This window comes from Hypomesus nipponensis, chromosome 18 (genome assembly GCF_054491055.1).
Source record: "Hypomesus nipponensis isolate SF chromosome 18, ASM5449105v1, whole genome shotgun sequence".
Classification (NCBI taxonomy): Eukaryota; Metazoa; Chordata; class Actinopteri; order Osmeriformes; family Osmeridae; genus Hypomesus; species Hypomesus nipponensis.
Genome location: NC_140378.1, coordinates 9,410,346 through 9,433,279, shown reverse-complemented (window position 1 = coordinate 9,433,279; position 22,934 = coordinate 9,410,346). Strand labels below are relative to the sequence as shown.

The 22,934-nt window shown below is 45.6% G+C and overlaps 1 protein-coding gene and 1 long non-coding RNA gene across 6 annotated transcripts; both read left to right on the top strand.

Moving 5' to 3' along the window:
• The first annotated feature begins 72 nt into the window (after positions 1-72).
• uckl1b (uridine-cytidine kinase 1-like 1b) lies at positions 73-15,734 on the top strand. 5 transcript variants are annotated; one of them, XM_084679869.1, is made up of 15 exons: positions 73-223; positions 6,086-6,279; positions 7,063-7,169; positions 8,603-8,773; positions 9,239-9,310; positions 9,400-9,589; positions 9,688-9,749; positions 11,965-11,984; positions 12,659-12,757; positions 12,985-13,078; positions 13,396-13,458; positions 13,566-13,688; positions 13,936-14,043; positions 14,179-14,335; positions 14,424-15,734. In XM_084679869.1, exons 1-15 carry the CDS (start codon positions 150-152, stop codon positions 14,501-14,503), a joined length of 1,614 nt encoding a protein of 537 aa, XP_084535995.1. In that variant the 5' UTR covers positions 73-149; the 3' UTR covers positions 14,504-15,734. The 5 variants fall into 5 exon arrangements, with proteins under 5 accessions (XP_084535995.1, XP_084535996.1, XP_084535997.1 ...); XM_084679870.1 differs by lacking the exon at positions 11,965-11,984 and adding an exon at positions 10,614-10,630; XM_084679871.1 differs by lacking the exon at positions 73-223 and adding an exon at positions 2,991-3,380.
• Positions 15,735-16,924: 1,190 nt separating this feature from the next.
• On the top strand, positions 16,925-18,467 carry LOC146251963 (uncharacterized). The gene is made up of 2 exons (XR_014732166.1): positions 16,925-17,063; positions 18,173-18,467. It is a non-coding gene; the product is annotated as an uncharacterized LOC146251963 (long non-coding RNA).
• The last annotated feature ends 4,467 nt before the right edge of the window (positions 18,468-22,934 follow it).

The window sequence follows — 22,934 nt, the reverse complement described above, 5'->3', positions numbered from 1 at the left end:
GATGTGGGGCATTATGGGCCGCGAAGTCCGCATTTGGGCTGTTCCAGAACATCTCATTGCTGTTACAGGATACTATATTACTACAAGACCCATAGTGCATTGGGTGTCGCTCCTCCATGAACAGCTGATTGTCAAGTAGGGGAACAATAATGTCTACCGTGTGCAGAGAAGGAAGGGTCTCAAAGATGGAGTACGAAGAGAAAGCTTCCTCACAGTCAAACAGGTAAATGTATCAGGCTTTGAGACCTAAATAATGTTCAAGCAAATTACAGATAAATGTAAAGCCCTTTTCCTGTAGGTTTAGTAATAGCATCTTTTGAGAATCGTTCGACCTGTCGCGCAACACGTCCTCATGGAGAGCATGTCCAGTGAGTTCATGAAGCATCGCGTAACTGTAATGGAAGCCAGGAAGTTTGAAGCAGTTGTCCAGGACAGACAAACAACCTGAAAATGTAGTACTTACTGCTGACATTGTGACCTGTGTGAATAATGGCGACAAGTGAACAGATGTATACGCGTCACAAAATAATTCACTATGCTTGTCGATCACTGCTGGTTACCATACGCATATTTTGTTGTTTGTAGGCTATACGTTGTAAGAATTTTTTTGGGGGAGGTGGGGTCGAACGTTCATATCTAAGGATCTCTCAGACTTGATCATGGCACTTAAACACTCAAATATTGCCCCAAACATGGAGAGCTGAAAACTAAAGGCAACAGAGTATTGACCATGACATAAGTCATGTAATATACAACATAACGTACTGTAACCATAGACAGTATGACTGTAACTACATAGGTACACGCATATTTATTTTTTTTGAAATAATCATGTGGTTTTATAACAATATACCTCAGTATGTTATTAACCTAGTGAAATAAAGTGCTACTACTTTATGGGCTCTTGAATACCTCAGCCCTGTCTTGAAAAGTAGGCTACTGATATGTCTCTGTATGTTCATGAAAACAGTCCTCTTAATTATGAATCTCAACCTTAAAAATGACATTACTCACATGTCTTCACCATATAGGCTCCAGTAGATTCAGAGAGGTAATGCATTTTAGACAATACATGCCTGCTCTCTGAAATAATGCCATTTGTCTTTGCAATTGGTGAACTTATCACTACTGTTGTAGGACGGCACCAATGCCTTTATGTGTTTATTACAACCTGAATACAAATCATCACACATGAAACACAGGAGAGGATCACCATGTCAACAAACAGTTTCACTCTTGCATTGAGTCTATAGGGCCTCTGTCTGATCCCTTTCTAAACCACAAGAGGGTGTTACTACATAGGCAGGTTCAGTAACTGTGCTCCCATTACTTATTGGGAGCAGATAGATGTACAAAGATTACTAGGCCTTCAACATAATTTCATTTAATAAAAATAGAACACATAGTTGTATATTTCATCACATTGTCTAATTTCAATAATTTACAAGTATAAAGAAATGTTCTCAAGAAAGATAAATGTATGTTCTATTTTGAGACTAATATGTTTGGAAACCTGGTTAGTGAGTATAGCTGCTGGGCACCAGGGTTCACATGTGAGGTTACATAACCACCTCTTAGTTCTTAGTACAAGAGGGACCAGGACTGTGACATTTGGGTCCAAAATGGTTGACCCCTTTGATCTTTCAGAAAGGGGATATGCTGATTTTGGTTTCCTCTAGGCCTGTGTAGTTTCACGTGGTACATCAATTTCATGAAGATGATTATCACAATCTAGCGACCTACTGCAAATTTATTTAACAATAGCTGCTACTTCTTTGTACCAATATACTGTCTATTTTGCCTGAAGGATGTTCTGTCTTTGCTCACTGTTGTCACAGTATCTAGGACTCAAAGCTCTATTTCGATGTCAAAGCTCTATTTCATTTAATAGTCCCATGAAAGCCAACAATCCTTTACTCATTCAACCCTCGAAATTACTGCAGCTTCCGCTGGGATTAGGGGACACTCAGTGTTGCCATAGACAAAAATGCAGCTCTCAGTTAATGGGCATAGCAACGACACAGATACTTCACTAGTTTGTTTTTGCTACAAAGACAACCAATAGGAATCCTGATGGTTGGTCTCTCGCTAGAGAGTCTCTTGAGTGTGTGTGTGTATGAGTACAGTGTGTGCAGAAGTATGCCTGTGTGTAAACACACATGAGCGTGTGTATGCTCTCAAGAATGTATGCTGTGTGTAGTTGCGTGCGTGTTTGTGTGCGCGTCTGTGGTTGTGTGTGCTTGTGTAGGTGTGCAGATGTGTGCGTGTGCTGCTTGTGTGGTTGTGTGTGTGTGTGTGTGTGTGTGTCTGAAAGGCCACGCCTCACTCTGTCGGCTGACGAAGGGGCAGGCGGAGTGTAGAGTTTCATCATGCTGTTTATTCCCCAGTCAGTGTGCTGGGTGAGGGAGGGGGATCCTTTTGTTTGTGCGTTGGTTTGTTTATGTGTGTCCATGCCAGTGCAAAACCGTGTGTGCCTGCACTACTAATGCAGCTGTCCCCAGACTCGGGTGTCAGGCACGCAGAGACACAGCGACTACCCGCTGGGGAATAGTGCGTTCTCCTTCTGCCCCCCCCCCCCCCCCCCCCCCTTCCCGTTCCCTTCCCTTTTCAGTCTCATCCACTCCTCCACGCGCTGCTTGTCTGCTGTTGACTCGTACAGTTCAGCAGCGGACCGTTCACAAGGTTCCTTGTCTGCTCCGATGTCTCTGTCTGTCTGCTCTCGCTGTCTGTCTCTCTTCACTACACTCCCTCCATCAGTGACTGTCATGAACAGATGACCAGTTGGTTAGTGGGGCCAGGAGAACTGTGTGTGTGTGTGCTTTTCTGAAGAGGGGAGGTCTCTCTAACCTGCAGCTATTAATACCACCTAACGAACATAATCTGGAGGATAGGTTATCCTCTTACGTTTGTTGGCCAGAAGGCTGAGGGGCGGGGGGAGAGAGGGAGAGGGAGGGAGCGAGAGGGAGAGAGAGAAGGAGGGAAAGGCTTTACTGCTTTTCCACTCCTAATGCTCTCTCTCCAGCGACAGTTTCCTCTCTCTGGCTCAATAGAAAGCAAAGCAGATCTCAAGTTGAAAGCATAGTTTCGTTTCTCCCCTCAGTTTCTTATTCCCTCTCTGCCTGTCTCTCTCTGTCTCTCTGTGAACAAGTTTTGCCAGGGGGCAGTTAAACCTAGCTAGTGTGTGTGTGTGTGTGTGTGTGTGTGAGGGAGCGTGTTTGTGTAGCCTGTGCTTAGTGACAGCCCTGCTAGTAACACCCAGAACTGAGCCGTGAGTCAACCTTTGCTAGTCGGAGCGTGGTGCCTACTTTGATCATGAACACTCTGCCAGCTTACAGTGGAGCCAGGATATCAGGCTGCTGGACCCTCAGGTCAGACGGCAGGTAAGACACGCATGCTCCCCTCAGATGATGTCGCGTTTATCTCGCTCTTGTGTTTACCTGCTCTCGCTTTTGCTCTGGATTCATGGAGCCGTGTAGCCTCAGGTGACCTGGGCACTGTTGTGATAGGGATAGAGAGTGACCGTGCCCGGGGCGTCCTTGTCAACAGTCGGTCTTTCTGACACTCGTCTGTCAGTGTGTCTGTCAGTGTGTCTGTCCTAGACTGACAGGGGGGCCGGAGTCTGTTGTTGTGAGTTGGTGTGGACCCAACCCAGCAGGGTTGTTCGGCTACTGGAAGCGGAGTCCTTTTGGTATTTATGTATGAGTGATTGAGTGAATTTGGTTTGTGTGTTTTGCCTATCTTGTCCATGAAAGTACATCGCAGCCATCACAGAGATTTAAAGTGTGACTATACAGAATTTGTGTGTGTGTGTGTGGAGTCCATTCGGATCAGCATGTTGTGTTGCCTGTATCCAACTAGCTGTTATTATTATCACTCCTCCCCAGCTGCTTAGGGGCCTGAATAGCTCCTGAGACTGTTCCAGAAAACATTTTTCTCCGTCTGCTCTTCTCTGCCTTGTACCGTGAACTTGACAAGTGGAGAAGACACACTTACAGTTCACCTCAAGGCTGAAGCAGTTAGGAATGTTTTATGACACTTTTGGGTATTTAAACCATAGATGGAGGACAGGGTTCACAGTCAAACCAGTAGTGTAGGCTAATCTTATATTGCACCCAGTTTGACTTGGACTGATAACCCAGCGAGAGTGTAATGTTCTCTGAAGGTCTCTGTGTCCTTTCTGCTGTTCTCCCCAATGCTCTCTGCTTCTGCCCAGGTGGGCCAAGTCAGATAAGAGAACACGCACCCAGGATAATGTTTGCTTGTCACCTTTAACCCCAGCTGTTCTTCCTGGGGTTAGAGACCAACAGCAATGATGTAAGCACACTGGAGCCACAGAGACAGTGAAGGAAGGGAGAGGCTGTTCTCTCCCAGAAGTGCCCCTAGACACCAGCTGGACTACACGCAAACTATACCATACGGGAATCGCCTGTCTAGCGCAGAAATGGCGTCTGGCATTCTGCGGTCCTCCAAGGGAGAGGTGTGGATCTCACGCTTGCTCTAGTAGGTGTTGGTGTTCTCTCTCTCTAACTGCTGGAGTAATGCAAATAGCTGAAGAGGTTCTACTCTTCAGATAGGGTGTTTTTCCTTGTAAAACCATTTTAAGGACAGCATGTCTAACTATGGTTTGTCCATTTTTGTGTTCATGGAGTTGGTGGTGGACTCCATGAACTCCATGTTGGTGGTGGTTGAATGTTAATGGAATCCTCTCTGCTGCTGAATCTTAATGTCCTTCCTCTGGGTTAGTGTGCCACCAGGAGGCCAGGCCAGGACAAAAATCTTCACACTTACACTCTCCAATAACAACAACCAACACTGTTAAACCAAAGAAATTGGCTTAACCAGTGCACTGGTGAAATGGAGGCTTGGTTGTGTCTCAGAATGTGAATACTTTTTCACCTGTTTGTCAAGAGCTGCTTTGGATAAGCCTGCAGGCCTCTCAGAGCTGCTGTCTCAGGTGTTGGTGAGGAGCGGGTGAAGGCTGGCCATGGCTGGTGAGGTTAGTTTGAATAGTACCAAATGATTAAGCAAATCCCCAGAGGCACAGTGGCATGTCCTGTTGTGCTCCCCGTCACCACGGTGCAGCCTAACACCCTTGACCAGCGGTTTTGGATGTCCTCACTGCAGCTTGTCAAAGGGACATTCCTGTCCACATCTCTTTCACTCCTCCCCACCTGGAGAGGCTGTGCTCGGCAGGGGGTCTCCCCAACAAGCTCCAACCTCCACAGTGAGCCCCACACCTGGACTCTGCCCCACCCCCAGGGAGGTTCAGCAGGCTGTGGACCTGTCACATTTACACAACCAGGGTGATGGTGCACCTGCACATCTGGATGCGCCATGATGAACTTGTGTCAGAACCCTACACAGAGACTCGTGGGGACAGCAGCTTGTGTCAGAACCCTACACAGAGACTCGTGGGGACAGCAGCTTGTGTCAGAACCCTAGACAGTGACTCGTGGGGACAGCAGTGCACAGTGAAGACTGACTCATCGTTACTATGTTTTTGTAAAAGTATTTTCTGTTGATTCAGATGTTGCTGGACCTGTTCAGAAACCGGTTGAATGACAGGTTTGCCAGTGTTTAACAGGGTTAGTGTCTGTGTTGACAATGTGAATCATTGTGGATTTTTTTATCCATATCACTAAATGGTTTTGAAAATCCCTTGTTATTGTCATACCCTTTAAGGATCTGGCCTGATGCTTGGCTTGGTATGGGGCTTGACATATGTTATGAAACGAGCAGCCATCAATCAGTCGTTTCTGTCCCTGTTTCAACACATCCTATTCAGCACCTCCCAGTAACATAAAAATGTGTTTCCTTCTAAAAAGAAAATCCTTGAAGTTTGTGGGAAGGTGACAGTGTGGTTATTCTTACCTTTAGTCATTTAGCAGACACTCTTATCCAGAGCGACTTACAATAAGTACAGGGACATTCCCCCAAGGCAAGGAGGGTGAAGTGGCTTGCCCAAGGACACAATGTCATTTTGCACGACCGGGAATCAATCAGTCAACTCTCTGATTACTAGCCCGATTCCCTAACCGCTCAGCCACCTGACTCCCTCCCTATTGTTGTGTTTCCTGTTCTGCAGTGGGGCGGGGGATGGCTCTCTGGACCGTCTCCTCCCGCCAATCAACATGGGCTTGTCACCACGGAAACGGACCACCAGTCAGTGCAAGTCGGAGCCGCCCCTCCTGCGCACGTCCAAACGGACCATCTACACGGCCGGACGCCCGCCCTGGTACAACGAACATGGGACCCAGTCCAAAGAGGCCTTTGTCATTGGTATGAAAGACAGAACAGGACGAATGTGTACCACACACTCACCACTTCTGATGTTCACTCCTGAAGTAGACTTGGATTGTTGTTGAGTCCCAGGTACAAAGTCTTAGTCGGTTCTGATATATCCAAATGCACGTGACTGACGCGCTGTTTTCCGATTTACGAAAAACAAGTCTGTGCAAGTTCATGTTCATGATTAAAGTTGCTGCCAGTACATGTATCTGCCAAATGATAAGTTTGACGAATGTGTTGGGAGTGACAGCCAAGCTAATGATTAATGACACAAAGCCATCTTGGATCACTATGACAGTTTAGCCTGCGGTGGGTTTTACGTGGCTCAGCAGGAATTCTGCGTTAGAGGGCGGTGTCTCTGCTATCTAACATGGAAGTCTGTCCAACAGTGTTAGACACTGTAAAAGTCTGTTGCCTTATGTTGGCCAGCCCAAATAAAATATAAATATAAAATAAAAAATATATAAATATACAGACAATAAAAGAGCAGTTGTTGTGCTTGTAAGGAGAGCCCAGTAATTAGCCATAGATGCCCTTAAACAAGGGGAGAACCAAGACGTTTGCTGTGCGGCTCAAAATAAAGGAGACTAGAAACAGTATGCTATTGTTAATTTTGTACCTAACCAAGTAGTTCCCATAGGACAAAGGTCCTGAGTTGTCCACAAACCAGAATGTTTGCAAACCTTTGGTCTATAACCCCTTTCTACTGTTGTATAGATGTAGTTCAACAGGTGGCATCCAGTGTGAGTGTGTTGTGTGGTCCCTGTGTCGCAGGTCTGTGTGGGGGCAGCGCCTCGGGGAAGACCACTGTAGCCAGGAAGATCATCGAGGCTCTGGACGTGCCGTGGGTCGTCCTGCTCTCCATGGACTCCTTCTATAAGGTGTGTGTGTGTTTGTGTGTGTGTGTGTGTGTGTGTGTGTGTGTGTGGATATGCATCCACATGTTTGTTATCATAATTATGTGAGTTTGTGTGTACAAAATGTGTTTGTATATGTACAAATTCTCATAGAGAGACACAGACAGGCAGAGACACAGACAGACAGAGACACAGACACAGAGACACAGACACAGAGACACAGACACAGAGACACAGACAGACAGAGACACAGACAGACAGAGACACAGACACAGAGACACAGACAGACAGAGACACAGACAGACAGAGACACAGACACAGAGACACAGACAGACAGAGACACAGACACAGAGACACAGACACAGAGACACAGACAGACAGAGACACAGACAGACAGAGACACAGACACAGAGACACAGACACAGAGACACAGACACAGAGACACAGACAGACAGAGACACAGACACAGAGACACAGACAGACAGAGACACAGACACAGAGACAGACATGGTAAGTGAAAAAGAAAGGGAAAAATGGGATTCAATGAAGAACTCTGGGGTAGAAGACGAAGAGGGGAGCAAGAGAAGTCTGATAAAGTAGAGTTGCTAAGAAAGAGAATGAAAGGGAGAGATCACCAACACAAGTCTGTCTCTCTGATTTAACAGTCACAGCAGAACCAGTTGAGAGGCCAGAGCACAAAGGGGATGGCTATCCCATTGACCATTCACAACATGCCAATTAACTAGTGCCAGCTGGACATGCCTTGACATCATGCCGTGACATCAATATACTTTAGAGATCCTTATACCCTATCGTCTAGCATTCTAAAGTTTCTTGATTCATTTCAACTGTGGAAGAAGACGATCTGTTGTCAAACATGGGTAAAGTTAAAGTAGTTATGTCTTGTTGTGGATCACTAGTCTGCAGACAGACATGTAGACGTGAGGACATGTAGCTGTCATTCTGTACCCTGCACCCCCTCCCTCTGCTCTGAAGGAGGAGGGGGACTGGTTGAATTTCTCACTACTATAAAAGAGAGCTCCCCATTGGTTCGATAGAAAGGGGGTGGGCTTTCAAAGAGAGTGCCAAATTCTAAGGCTGGAGTTATGATGGCACACACAAACATAGTGACACAAACACACACTTATGAACACACGTCCTCACACACACACTCACATTTACACCCCTCTGGCACAGACCTCAGAGGGGTCACAATGTTCTCTTGCATCCTAAATTTAGTTGAACTTCAGTGGCACTCCACCATGGATGTGTGTGTGTGTGTGCATATGCATTTGCACCAACATGTGATGTATGTACAAGAAACATCATCCTCAGTCACAGGTTCTTGTTTTGATACTTGATACAATCTTGATAGCTAATTCGTTTTTGTTTTTTTACTGATAATAAAATAGGTCATGAAATATATCAACACCGGTTTGATGCTTTGTTCATTCCAGGTTCTGTCTCCTGAAGAGCAGATTCTGGCGGCCAGTAATAATTATAACTTTGACCACCCTGATGCGTTTGACTTTGGTCTGCTTACGCACACCCTGCGCAAACTCAAACTGGGCAAAAGTGTGAAGATCCCTGTGTATGACTTCACCACACATGGACGACAGAAGGAGTGGGTAAGACAACATGCATGTTCTGTTATGATCGAGGTTCAGTTTGTGCTGTCTGTTCTATGTTCAATGTTTTTTGTGTGAAGATTTTATTAGTTTAGCAGACATGTTTATTCAATGCGACATACAAATACTCCATTTACTAAGTACATCAGACAATCAAGGATCAGAAGTACTAACAGTATTGCAGAGCCAAGGAACATTTTGTATTTTACCAAACAGCACAACAATAACATCACAACTGTTATATTCATAAACATTGCTGTCTGTGGATCATCTCACATCCAGAGGAAATCTGGAGCTGGACTGCAAATCCAGATGCAGAAATCCAGCCTTGCACCAGCTGTGGGCCTTCATGTGCCAGGCAGTGGAACCTTTATCTTGGGTTAGAAAGGGACGGCTAATCATCTGTAGGGTTCGTTTCACATATACTTAAACATTAACTCGGAAATGAATTGTCTTAACCTCCAGAAAACGGTGTATGGAGCCAGTGTTATCATCTTTGAGGGCATCATGGCTTTTGCAGATAAAGAGCTCTTACAGGTAAGACGTGTACAATTGACCAACATTCTGCTCCACCCTGTGTTTGTGCATGTGTCACTCCCTCTAATGGTTGTCTGTGCTTATCTCAGCTGCTGGACATGAAGATCTTCGTAGACACGGACTCAGACATCCGTCTGGTGCGTCGGCTGCGCAGGGACATCACCGAGAGGGGGAGGGACATCGAGGGGGTCATCAAGCAGTACAACAAGTATGTGAAGCCAGCCTTCGAGCAGTACATTGAGCCCACCATGCGACTGGCTGACATAGTGGTTCCCAGAGGTGAGTCACACACACTCATGCTCACACACACACACACACACACACACACAGCACTGCCCCTTTATTCTGACCACTGCTCCTATATCTTGTCCTATCAGGTGGGGGCAACATGGTGGCCATTGATCTGATTGTGCAGCATGTTCACAGCCAGCTGGAGGAGGTGAGTTTAGCCCTCAGACTGTACATGATCTTACACTGGTGTCAGAACCAAGAGAGCTCTAGTGCCTTTGGAATGGGTTTATATTGCATTGTTTGCTCTGTCATAGGCTGCTGAGTGCGTTTGTGTGTGAACAACATAGCATGCAGTCAGATGTGTTTACGATTGTGGTCTCCCTGAGTTTACATTAATTGGGTGGCCAGACTGAGCATAGACTGACATTGTCGGATTGACTCTAGTGAGCCCTCTAGTGGATGAAATAGAGAATTGTTCTTTACGATAGTACAGGGCAGCCTAGTCTGTTCCTGGAGAGCTACAATCCTGTACGCTTTCACTCCCAAACCCCAAAGGGGAACTAAACCAGTACAGGATATTAACCAGTCAATTGAGTCCTGTACACTAGATTAGAGATGGAGAAAAAATTATACCTCTTTAATGGGGGGGGGGGGGGCATCTCTGCAGCATTGTGAAAGAAGTGATGGTGAGGATTCAGCATAAGCATGTGTGGGCTTGTGAAGTTCACCGAGAATCACTGACAGTACAGAGCTAACTCCTCAGTGTATTTCACCGGGCTCTTTTTAGCTGTGTATCTATGGTGTGGTCGCGTTAAACCGTACTGAATGAGACCACTGTGTGGTCAGATTGAAGAGCACCACATGGGAGCTCCAGCCACAGACTACATTAACAGACCATGTGGCGTTAGAGTCCGGCTCCATGTACTAATGACGACTGCAGTGTCACCAACCAAGCCACGCTGACTTTTTCCTGTGTGACACGGTACTGTTGGCCTTGGCCCCTCACTGCACACCGATTGCACTCTCACTCTCCTCCTCTCCTCCTCCTCTCCCATCCCTCCATCCCACACAGCGCGAGCTCAGTGTCAGGTAGAGTAGCACAATTCTTCACCGTACCATCCAGCATCGCCACCCTGAGAGAGGAAGCTATGAAACCAGCATCCTCCATCTCACTGCCTGCTGCCATTACTGTTACACCTCTTGGAGGCGCTGTTAGCCACGCCCACGCATTAAGACCATTGACCTATGAAGTAGTGAGTCATGGTGGATTTGAGGGCTTTTTCCGAAAATGTATTCACCATCACTATAAGCTAGCTTGTCACTGGAGTGTGTCCACAGAACACATACGTTTACCTCCTATGCTTCTCATACATAAACATTATTTAAAAATATAGTGGAAATTGGCGGTTTGATTTTTATGTTGATGTGAGATGAGTATCTCTCCAACGGCCTTGTGTAGCTGGCAGTTGATGAAAGGATGTTGGTTTTCCCTCTACCTTTATGAAATGACAGCTCACACACCTCCTGCATTCTGTGTCTAAAAATACACCAGTGAGACATCTCACTGACCCCTCCTCTCAGCCTGAGAGAGAGAGAGAGAGAGAGAGAGAGAGAGAGAGAGAGAGAGAGAGAGAGAGAGAGAGAGGAAGTTAGCACTGAAACAGCCACAGAGAAAGTTTCCAATACCTGCTAAAAGGCACTGAGTTTTTCCATTTGATACGAGTATGTCGGCCACAGCAGATCAGAGAGAGAGAGAGAGACAGAGAGGAAGTGAGGTTGGTGTGTGCCTTTAGACTCAGGATGTAGTGAGGCCAATGAGCAGATCTACCAGCCTCCGTGTCTGCTGTTCTCCAGATCACACAGTGAAGAGTGACAGCCCCAGCTAGCCCTGAGCATCTCAGTCACACACACAACACACCTGATACCTGCTGTTGGTGAAAACCACTAACATTCGCTCAGACTTAAGACTGGCTTTATTGTTATTTCAACCATAGACATTTAATCCAGTACACAATGAAACATCAGTGTTACTCAAATTAATTCCATGCAGGACAATCTCAGTAATTGGTACTTGAAGGATTTTTCAATATTAAATTAAACCATTTAAGTAAATGTAAGTACAACACCGTTTAAAAGCAGCCTTTCAGTTGCAGCCTTTTGGTACTGCATATAATTGGTTGAGGGATAAATGTGTTATTGTAACTGTGAGGATGACTCAGTGCTGTTTCAGCTGTTACACACTCATCACTGTGTCATACAATCACTCTGTCACCCTAACAATCACCAGATCTTGTATATTTGTTTTCATTCTCTTCCTCTTTTGTTTTTGTCCTTTTGTTTCTGTGTTCTTTCTGTTGTTGTTGTTGTTGTTGTTGTTGTTGTTTTTGTTGGTGTGTTTCGTCCAATCCTTCTTCTCCCCGTAGAGGAAACTTCGCTGGGATATGTGAGCAGACTTGCCTAGGATTCTGTGTTTTGGGGTTTTGCCTCTTAGCTCTACGTGTGGACACTAATAGGGCCTTAGAGCGACAGTAGGACTAGAGGGCACGGCTTCATGTGATGTCACACCAACCCAGTGGACAAACAACCACATTGTCCATTGGAGGGTGTTGCAGACCAAACCCTAAACCCTCTGTGCACATCCCCTGGGATTTATACAAGGGAGAGAATTGTCCAGAACAAGACGACATGGCAAAATGTTTTGGTGTCCCAAATTACCCTTCAATTGTTCACAACAAAATCGATTCTGATTCAATTGGACTCATTTTGAACCTGATCTAGCATGTGTCTAGTCTTTTTTTGGGATTGTCTCTCATCTGTTGTATAATAACACTATAAGTGCTGTTTCTCATCAACGCTAAGAACCGACCTTTGTGTGCTGTGGCTTTTTTTCAATGTCTGTTTCCTTCTTACTAATAATGGCTAATATGTTCTTGTATGAGGACTTTTGCTCTGTTTATACACTTTATAGAATGTTAGTATATTGTGGTGTGTGGTGTGTTGTGATTGCACATGGTCTGTGTGTGTCTCTGCCTGTCTTTGCGCTCACACAATTTTTATCTTTCTCCTGTTCTGGGATCACCGTCTACATTTCTATCTATTGGGTTGTTATGGTTACAGGGCGGCACTAGCCTCCGCCCACCAGGCCCAGCCCCTCCCCCAGACCCTGAGTGTCCTGGAGAGTACGCCTCAGGTCAGGGGCATGCACACCATCATCAGGTACCCCTCACACACACACACACACACACACACACACACACACACACACACACACACACACCAGCCTCTTGAGGCAGGCCAGAGACCCTCAGACCCAGAGCCATGTCTTGCCTAACTGTAACAGAATGTGTTGAATTTGTATCTGTCAGTAACATGTGACAACCACTCATTTACAGTACAGGCTGAGAGAAGAGGAGCTAACAGTGTTTGTAATTTCCGGTGTTCAGAAACAAAGAGACGAGTCGTGACGAGTTCATCTTCTACTCCAAGAGGCTGATGCGTCTGCTGATAGAGCGAGCTCTTTCCTTCCTGCCCTCTCAGGTGAGAGAGTTAAAGAGAGTCCAGCTGAAACACTCCCACTAACACAGCACCACACTGAGTCCACATGAGACAGGTGGAGGAAGAACGACGCAGAGATGGAAAGATACAGTACAAGAGAGAGAGATGGAAACTGAGGCATGGAAACTGTCTGGCCACTGCAATGGAAACTATATTCAATCTACGACATGCATGCACATACTGTATGGAGAGTACAAACACCTTCAAGCACCCTGAATCTCACAGCACAATCTACAGCACGCTGTGGAAAGGTTCTTTTTTTTTGTCTTTAAAGTGTTCCATCCTCTCATCCTCCCTAGATCCACACAGTCCAGACACCACAGGGGGAGGACTATGAAGGCAAGATCTTTCACGGGAAGAGGGTGAGTTCTGTCTCTCTCTACCCCTCACATTGATCCTATTTACTGTTTACTGATTCATGTATAGCAGGCACGTTCTAACAGTCTTTTGCTCTTCCTGGTGTTCTCAGATCACTGGCGTTTCCATCCTGCGGGCGGGAGAGACCATGGAACCGGCGCTGCGGGCCGTGTGTAAGGACGTCCGCATTGGCAAGATCCTGATCCAGACCAACCAGGACACGGGGGAACCCGAGGTACCATCCCCCTCTAGAACCTCCACACACAGTACACATCCCCACCTACTAGACACGTCCAGTAGCTTCGTAATAACATGGCAACTCTGGTAGCTCTGCTATTCTAGTTGTTTTTTTTTATTCTAGCTTTTTTTACATTTCTAGTTTAAAGGTTTTTTTACATTCCAGTTTTGACAGCCTATGATGACACCAGGCCTGTTGTTGTTCTGTTGGTTTCTTCCCCTCACCCCTGCTGTTCCTCTGTCAGCTGCACTACCTGCGTCTGCCAAAGGACATCAGTGAGGACCATGTGATTCTGATGGACTGCACTGTGTCCACTGGAGCTGCTGCCATGATGGCTGTGCGCGTCCTACTGGTGGGTATGAACACCAGGTTACTAGATATGCCTTTGTACAGGACATTAACTCAAAGGAGAATTTTACAGACAGGCTAAAACGTGAACACACTGTTGGAAGGCGTCTGTGTGTCTAACAGTGTGTCTCCTGTGTAGGACCATGACGTGCAGGAGGATAAGATCCTGCTGGTGTCTCTGCTGATGGCAGAGATGGGCGTCCACTCTGTAGCCTATGCTTTCCCCCAGGTCCAGATCATCACCACGGCTGTGGACAAGAAGGTCAACGACCTCTTCCACATCATCCCAGGAATAGGTGTGTACGAGACAGGCTGTGAAGTAGAGTGCAGAAATTAGCACTTCATTGTTATTTGCGTGACCTCATTTGTACCTAATCTGTGCAGGAAACTTTGGCGATCGATACTTTGGTACTGATGCCCCCCCTGACTGGAGCGATGAGGAGATGGATGAGCTCTGCTCCTGAGTGTGACCAGTGGACTGGCCCATTTACAGCTTATGCCAGGGGTTTGCCCTTTGGAGGACAAAACCAGAGTGCACTTGTGGCCTCATGTGGGCTGTGACTAACAGCTTTAAGCTGTGATACCCTGATAGACTCTAGCTCTCACTGAGAAAGAGTGAAGATCCAGAACAAAACACATTTATACATTCAAAACGTTTTTGTATATTTTTATTGTGCGGCCATGATGCTGTCCAAAGCTTAAATGAAGGTATTTTTATAGTGCGTGTATGCATGTGTGATATAAATTAATTGTTTGACTGGTTGAATTCTATATACAAAAAAGAATGTACCTAGCCTTATGCCGTTTACTGTTGAGGACAATTGAATGTGACTCTGTCTCACTGCTAACTGCTAAAACACATCTACATCTTAACTGTAGAGATTCATTTTACTTTCAGAAGTGAAGTCAAAATCAGCCATTGTGTTCGCTCTCTCTGAGCATGTTCACTCGGAGCATTGTTTGAAGGACCACTGCATCGGAAAACTGTGTGGGTGTTACTATCTTGTTTGTACACTTTGGTTTCCCCTCTCTTTAGCTACTGACCGAACCACAGGTACAGGAACTTGAGGACGAAAATATATTTCTAGCTGTAGCACTCGTGTTTTGAGGTACATGTATGTATTGGTTAGTTCTATGACTATTATCCTTCCTGGGTGTGTTGCTAGGGCACTGCCACTCACCCTTCTGTCAAAAGATCTACATCCCCACAAATAAGGGGCACTGGCTTTAAGTATGGCGGATTCGCCATGAGGGTCTCTTTATGCTCAAAATATTGTTTTGTGATGCATGTACTATTCTATTTATATTCGTCAACCGTTCAAAGCTTAACCTGGCCTATCATGGTGGGAAATATAATTTCCATGTTCACCATTTTACCCCCCCATCAGATAAGATGGATGTATTATTTTGGCATGGGAGGTGTGCGTCAGAGAAGCTCCATAAGACGGACAAGATAACCAAAAAGTGCGTGATCATACTTTGCATCCACAAATGAGTGGTACTGTGCAGTATAAGCCTGTGTAAGTAGGCCTATAGCCAGGTTTTATCTTTAACATCGAAATTGAGTCAATTTATTTAACCCCAACATGTTTATTCCGTATTTTTTTTACATTAACGTGTCCTGATGTTTAGGTCACAAATGTGGTGTGCTGTGTTTACTTTCTTTGATTTTTATAATAAAAGTAAATGTATACATGGCGACTACAAGCTCAATGTTTTGTAGGATTATGGTCTCCCATAGAGGTTTAATTCAAAAACGTTTCATTCAATACTTGTCAATTTGTGGTTGGCGAGTTAGTTTACACATTTATATTTCTATATAATGACGACGAGGGCGTTATATAGTTTGAGAATTGGACAAACCACATGGGCTTTTGGTCTGGTTTGTCGAGCAACATAGAAAGAGATGGAGCGATGAATTACATTCTCTTTGAAAATATACAGGAAGGATACTGTGGTTGCCCTATTCTTATTGGAAAAAAACCCTCGATCTTTTAACACTTTCCACAATAATGATACTGACACCGAATCCAATTGAAGATTATATATGAAAACAAACCGACAAATATTCAGAACAATAATAAATAGCCTATGAGGATTCAGACTCAGTATTGTCGACTTGTATTACTCGCACGGTAGGACAAATCTGTTCAATTGTGGCGCGCGCCGTCTACGGGCACACACAGAGCAGAGGACAATGACACCTGTTTGCAGCACGAATGACGCGGGAAGCAAATGGTAAGATCAATGTATTAGGTATTTAAAAAGTAAAAACGGCCAATATGAGAGTACAAGAGTAACGACAGGAATATGGCCACATGAATAACAAAGCTTTTAAACGATTTAAACAGCCATGGCCTCAGAAAATGAATTTGAATGTTTTCTTTAGGTTTGGCTTTATTCATTACTTGCTCTGATGTTGATGATATTCATTACTTCACAAAGAGAGGATGAGTCAGATATTATTCGATTCAATTATGTATGTGTTATTATATTTTTTTAATGAATTATATAGTACAGACATACATATATAGTACATTTTACAGAGTAGTTTGCATAGGTTGATTGGTCATGATTAGTCACATCAAAGCACTGACGCTCATACAACCACCTGTCTGTAATAGTCTTATTTATGGTCTGGTCTTAAGCCTTTCTATTTCCAATTTCACAGAATTTCAAATATTTGTTTGTAGATCTTGTGAATCTTGAGTCATGGAAAGTTTACACCAGTAACAAACAGGAAGGAGTTGTGTATGTGTGTGTGTATTTGTGTGTCTGTGCATGTGTGTGCGCGTCTGTCTTGAGTCCCTATTGGCAGTTCAGGTTCCTGATGAGGTCATGAAACGACTGGCCGATAAAACAAAGCTAACCTGGGTGTGCACATTAGTTCCTGCTGATGCCTAACCTGTAGGTACCCTCTCTCTGAGGGGGGACCGGTGGCTCGTCTTCTGGGTTGAATGCATCTGTAGAGCTCTCACCATATTTCCCCTCTGGGCAGAGAGGAGACAGAAGGTCTGCAAAGTGGTAAGGACAGAAGGGGGTAGGGAGACTTTCCAAACCCACCTTATTGCCATGACTTGGCACACCCACCACAACTCTCCATTTGTTGTAATAGGAGAGGGTTAGGCATGGAGAAACAAAGGAACTTTTTGGATGATTGTTTTGTTAATGTGCTAGCTGGCAGGGTGTTTCTGTCTGGATGGCTATGGTTAGAGTGGTGTGCTGACGGTTTATCATGGCTGTGTCATAAAACAGAATCATCGGAGCAAATAAATTATTCAGATAAAGAGGTATTTCTGAATTATGGGAAAGGGCTTTGGATGAGCCTAGTAAAGAGGATAGAGTAGTTTACACTGGGGTGTGTGGGTCTGTGCATGTCTCTGTCTTTCGGCCTGTTTGTCGCTGTGTGTCTTTCTCTGTCTTTCTCCTTGTCAGTTGAATACATTTAAACTAAACAGTCCTTGTAGAGCACTCTCATCATGGTCTGGATCAGTGACGTGTGCAGACCTGGTTAGGGTGCTGAGAGGCGTCTGGTGCATTAGACTTGATCAGCAGAGACTTTAATTTGCTCTCTGAGTGGTTTTAATGCTTAATAACCCAGGGCCGCTATCCAGAAGCTCTTCCCCTTGACAGCCAAACATGTTTCTCTCACCCTGCTGAGGTGAACGGTGCTGGCTGCCTAGTTCTGTCTCTGCTGCTCTTATATTGATGGCACATTGGCAGACAGACAGTTGATTTATCATTATTACAACATGGTGGGGAAATCAAAGAACTCATTAAAAGTGTTTCCTTGATACAAAAGGGCATAAAGGACTCCCCTTTAAAAACCTTGTCAGATTTTTGGCGCCAGACTGTCCTGCTGCTGAACAACATGATTGAAAGACGATTGTGACTGAAATTAGGACGATAAACGACTATTTACGAAATCTTGTAAAAACTCCTCACAACAATTTATTATGTTATTTTCTATCTGTTTGTTTCTAGCTAAATAAATTACATTACATGTCTATGTCAAAATAAGTTAATAAGGGTTCTTTCAATTATATAACACTAACAAAAAAATTATACCATAACTAATGTTTGTAAAAGGTTGCTCATTAAGCCTGTGTGATTTATTGTTCCTCCATGACCAGGCTGGCCAAGGGGAAGCATGTAGTCTCCTGCATCTGGAGGGGTTCTTTCCAGGACTGTCCAACCTGAGAATGGTGTTTTAATGCTCAATCTCAGGTTCGTCAGCCCATGAAACACCAACTCACTTCGGCCAAAAATACAGGATGAAACCAGCAATGTAAGGAAACACCCAGACCGGTCCCGACCAGCCAAGACCGAAGCAGACCGGATCAGACCAGAGCAAACAGAATATTTGATCTACCTACACTTAAGCCAACACATTGCATGAATGAGAAATAAATCAAATGTGATTATGAATAGTATTAAGTGGTAAATTTGTTATGAATACTTGCTAAAATAAGATACTAACTAAACTATCCAAATGAGGTACTATAAATTTGGGATTAAAAACAAAATTAAAACTCCTTTAATTTCATCGTTCAATTTTTTTGGACTATTTCTTCATTTAAGATGAAAGTGTAAAACCCTAGACCTGCAGGTGAGCAGTGAGTAAGACAAATGAAGGAGCTGGAGGCAGCCTGTCTCATTAACCACTAGAGGGGGAAGTTTACACACTAATTCTACAGACCACATCCCTGTGTGAATATAGTTGACTGAGATTAATGCTATTTTAAAAGATGATATAGATATTCATAGTGTGTAATTTCCACACTTAAACAACCTTTGACTTCCCTTCTGCGTTCATCTTATTGCATCATACATATATATCTCCACATATATCTAGTAGTGCCCTGTCTGCAAAACATATTTACACAGTTTAGGGCAGTGGCAAGTCTTCACATATCTAATAATGTGATCATATATACTTAATTGCAGAGGTTTTATACCAAACCTCTGTCCATGAATGAACACACACACACATAGTGTATGCAATTGTTTGACTGCATAACAGCATCCACACACACATACACATTCCCATTAACTGAATGAGGTGAGTGGTGGCCATATGAATAAGGTAGATAGAATAGACGTGTGTGTGATTCATTCTGACCAGAAGAGGTGAGGAGAGCGTGACTCAAGTGACCTCTCTTTCAGTGGGGTCAAATGTCAGATGAGCCCTGGCCCTTGCAGGGGAGATTAAACTCAGTCACAGGGGTGAGATAATGTGTAACCAAGGCGACCGAGGTCAGATCAGAAGGTGAGGAAGGTTTTTTTATGCGGCTGAGATCATGTAAGTTGCATGTATGGGTAAACACTGAACTGGGCATCTGTATATGCCCATAAAAAAAGTAAAGCATAAAGAAACTACAGGCCGAAAGGATTTTTTTTTCTGATGTGGTTTTTTCTAAAACTGCTCAAACAAGAGCTGTGAAATAGACCGATATAGACGTCATAGACGTCCGGTCATCTGTGGAAGGGTTGAGCCATGTGAGCCAGGGTGGCCTTGGGGTGGGGGGGGGTGTCTAGAGAGGAGGGGAGAGAGAGTGAACATGATGAGTGTGACCCTGAGCAGGTGAGGTTAACGTTCCCTGGGGTTACAGAAACGGCCACATGCCAGTCCTGAGAAAGGCCAGCCCACACCAGAGACATTGTGCCTCTTGGTTCATGGATGCAGATCTACATGTGTTGAAACGTTGGCTTTTCTACAGGCCAGGTCAGTAGTGCAGCTCCAGCCTGAAGACTGAACCAGCAGAGCTTCAGAGCAATGCGGGGGTGGCTCACTTCCTCTCTCCCTGCCTCACTACTTCCTGTGTGTTCTCTTACTGTCAACCACACCCCTCTCCCTGCCACTTTAACCCTCCTCCCCCACACCCCCTGGCCAATGCCTCCTCCCACACATGCACATGCACACACACACGTGCACATACGCACAAGCACAAAAACTCCACCATTGTCTTACCCCTACCTTTTCAATACACTCCCACCCTGGTCTTACGTCGATCCTTCTCTCTCTCTCTTTCTGTATGTGTGGGTTGCGTGGGTGTGTGTGGGGGGGGTGGTTATGGGATTCCATGAAAAGGGTATGACACAAGCTACATACTGCTGTAGCTATCACAATCTCACTATCTGTCTCTCCCTCTTTCACCCTTTCTCTCTCATTCTCTCACCCTGTCTTCCTCTCTTGATGCCCCTACCCATTCTCCTGAACCACTCCTGATCCCATTAATTATAATTATCATCCTTGATCTCATCTGTGTGTGTTTATATGTCTGTGTGTGTGTGTTAGGGGGTTCAGGAGGGAGTGCCCCCCTTCTCTCTTCCTCTCCACCCACCACTCCTATGTTGCTACACTACGCCTGCGGGGAACTGTAGGCTGCCTATAGATACACTGTACCCTTAGCAACAGTAGAATCATCTCAGTGATTCAAGGACACAATCGACTACTAGGTTTCTGTTCACTTGTTACTTCAATGGGCTTTAGTTATAACAGACTATGTAGAGGCATACCCCATTGATGAGACACCACTGTGGCTGATGGCAACCGTGTCAGTCACAGATTTACAGATTAGAACCTCTCTCACTGTACTTCTCCTCTGGTGAAACAGACGTTATTCTGAACACTATGTTCTGCATGTACTGTAAGTGCGTGAGTTTGGGCATGTGCACGGGCATGTGTGGTAGTCTATGGAGGCATGTAGGAGGTGCAGCAGTGATCGTGTGTGTGGGGAGAGGGGGTGGGGGGAGGTGGGGGGGTTTCAGTGGGGATGGAGGGGGTGTGGCGGTGTGAAAGGTCCTTCCCTCTAAGGGAGAGCTGTGGTCGGATTCTGTTCCCGTAGGAAAGGGAAGGAGTGTGTGTGGGGGAGTGTGTGTGGGGGCAGCTAGGCCATCTGGACTGTGAGGTTGGAGAGAGAGAGAGAGAGAGAGAGAGAGAGAGAGAGAGAGAGGGAGGGAGGGAGGGAGGGAGGGAGGGAGGGAGGGAGGGAGGGAGGGAGGGAGGGAGGGAGGGAGGGAGGGAGGGAGGGAGGGAGGGAGGGAGGGAGGGAGGGAGGGAGGGAGGGAGGGAAAGGGGATGAGAGAAAGCGTAGGGGGGAGAGACTGGACGAAAAATAGGAAAATGAGGAGAGTGAGATTTAGAGAGCGATGCAGAGGTAGAGGGAGGGTGAGAGAGAAAGACAGAGAGAGAGAGAGAGAGAAGATAGAGCGTATACACTAGCAACGCTGATACAGTAGGCATACACACAAAACACTTTTTCACGGGAAGAACACTAATCCATCTGACATTATCTTTGCGCCCTGCGCTGAGGGCAGCATATAATACATTCACATAACTTTCTTCCAGTCCAGCACGTCTGCAGGGCACTGTGCACCGTACTGTCATGAAGGACTGTTCTGGATGGGGTGGGGTCCGGGCCATCGACAGAGCTTCTGTTCTTTTTTCCACAGTAGCCAGCTTCTTGTTTGAGTGTAGTCTGGTCTTAAGTAGTAGGTCAATAAAATTGTTGTTTGTTTCCTTAAAGTATCAACAGTGTTCAGTGCTGTGGCCACGGTGTGTGGACGCATGCAATGTGAGCTGGAGAGAAAGGAGAGTCACACAGCAGATGGAGAGACTCTGAGAGACTCATGCTTCTCAAAAACAAGGCCAGAAGATGTCCTTGCACCTCCATTCCCTTTTCAACCCCCCCCCTCCCCACACACACACACACACCTCCACACACCATTGATATTTATCCACACCACTACAAGCTGTCTTTCCATCCTCTACAAGCCCCCCCTCCCCCCTCCCATCCATTCTCTGAGGTTCCACTGGCCTGGTGGAGTCAGTAAGGGTCACTTCATGACTCCCTCAACTCGCTCTCTCCTGACTGCTTTCACCCTCCAATCTCCTCCTCCCCCTCTTCCTCCTCACGGTCTCTTCTCATTGTTTGACCCACTTTCTCTCTCCTCTCTCTCTCTCTCTTGCTCAGGCAGCTAACTGAGACTGTATTGATTGGGGGTTCTATTCACCTCCTCTGCCTAGACTCTCTGCTCCCTCTTCTCTTCTCTTCTCTTCTCTTCTCTTCTCTTCTCTTCTCTTCTCTTCTCTTCTCTTCTCATCTCTCTCTCTCTCTTTCTCTCTCCCTCCCTCCCTCCCTCCCTCCCTCCCTCCCTCCCTCCCTCCCTCCCTCCCTCCCTCCCTCCCTCCCTCCCTCCCTCCCTCCCTCCCTCCCTCCCTCCCTCCCTCCCTCCCTCCCTCCCTCCCTCCCTCCCTCCCTCACTCACTCCCTCCCTCACTCCCTCCCTCACTCTCTCCCCCATCTATCCCTACCTCTTCCTCTCATTTTCTCTCTCTTTGTTCCCCTGTGTACTGTGCTGTTCCAGTCTGCTTTATCTGTTTGTTTGTTTGTCTCTCTGCTGCTTTCCTAAATGTCTTAATTTACTGTAAGCTCCCCACACACACACACACACACACACACACACACACATTCTAACACAATGCAACTAAACAGACAAACACTTTGGTAATAAAAATGGCATTCAGCTTCTGTAGTGTGTGCGTTTCTGGGTACACTCATAGAGCAATGTACAGAGTTTTGTTGTCCTGTTGGCCAGTTTTAACATTATTTTTAGGAAAACACAGCCAAAAGCCATTTACATGCACACACACACAAACACACACACACATCAAGGGTTGGGTTGGGTTATACTCACAAACATGGACAGCTGAAGGGAGAGGAGATGAGGTACAGAAAAAATTAAAAACCAAATTAGAGAAACTGGTCAGGCGAGGAGGAGAGGGAGAGAGAGGGAATGAAAGATGGGAGGGGAGGGAGAGGAGGGAGAGGGAATGAAGGAGGGAAGGGGAGGAGGGGTGGAGGGGAAGGACAAACAGAGCCACTGACCTGG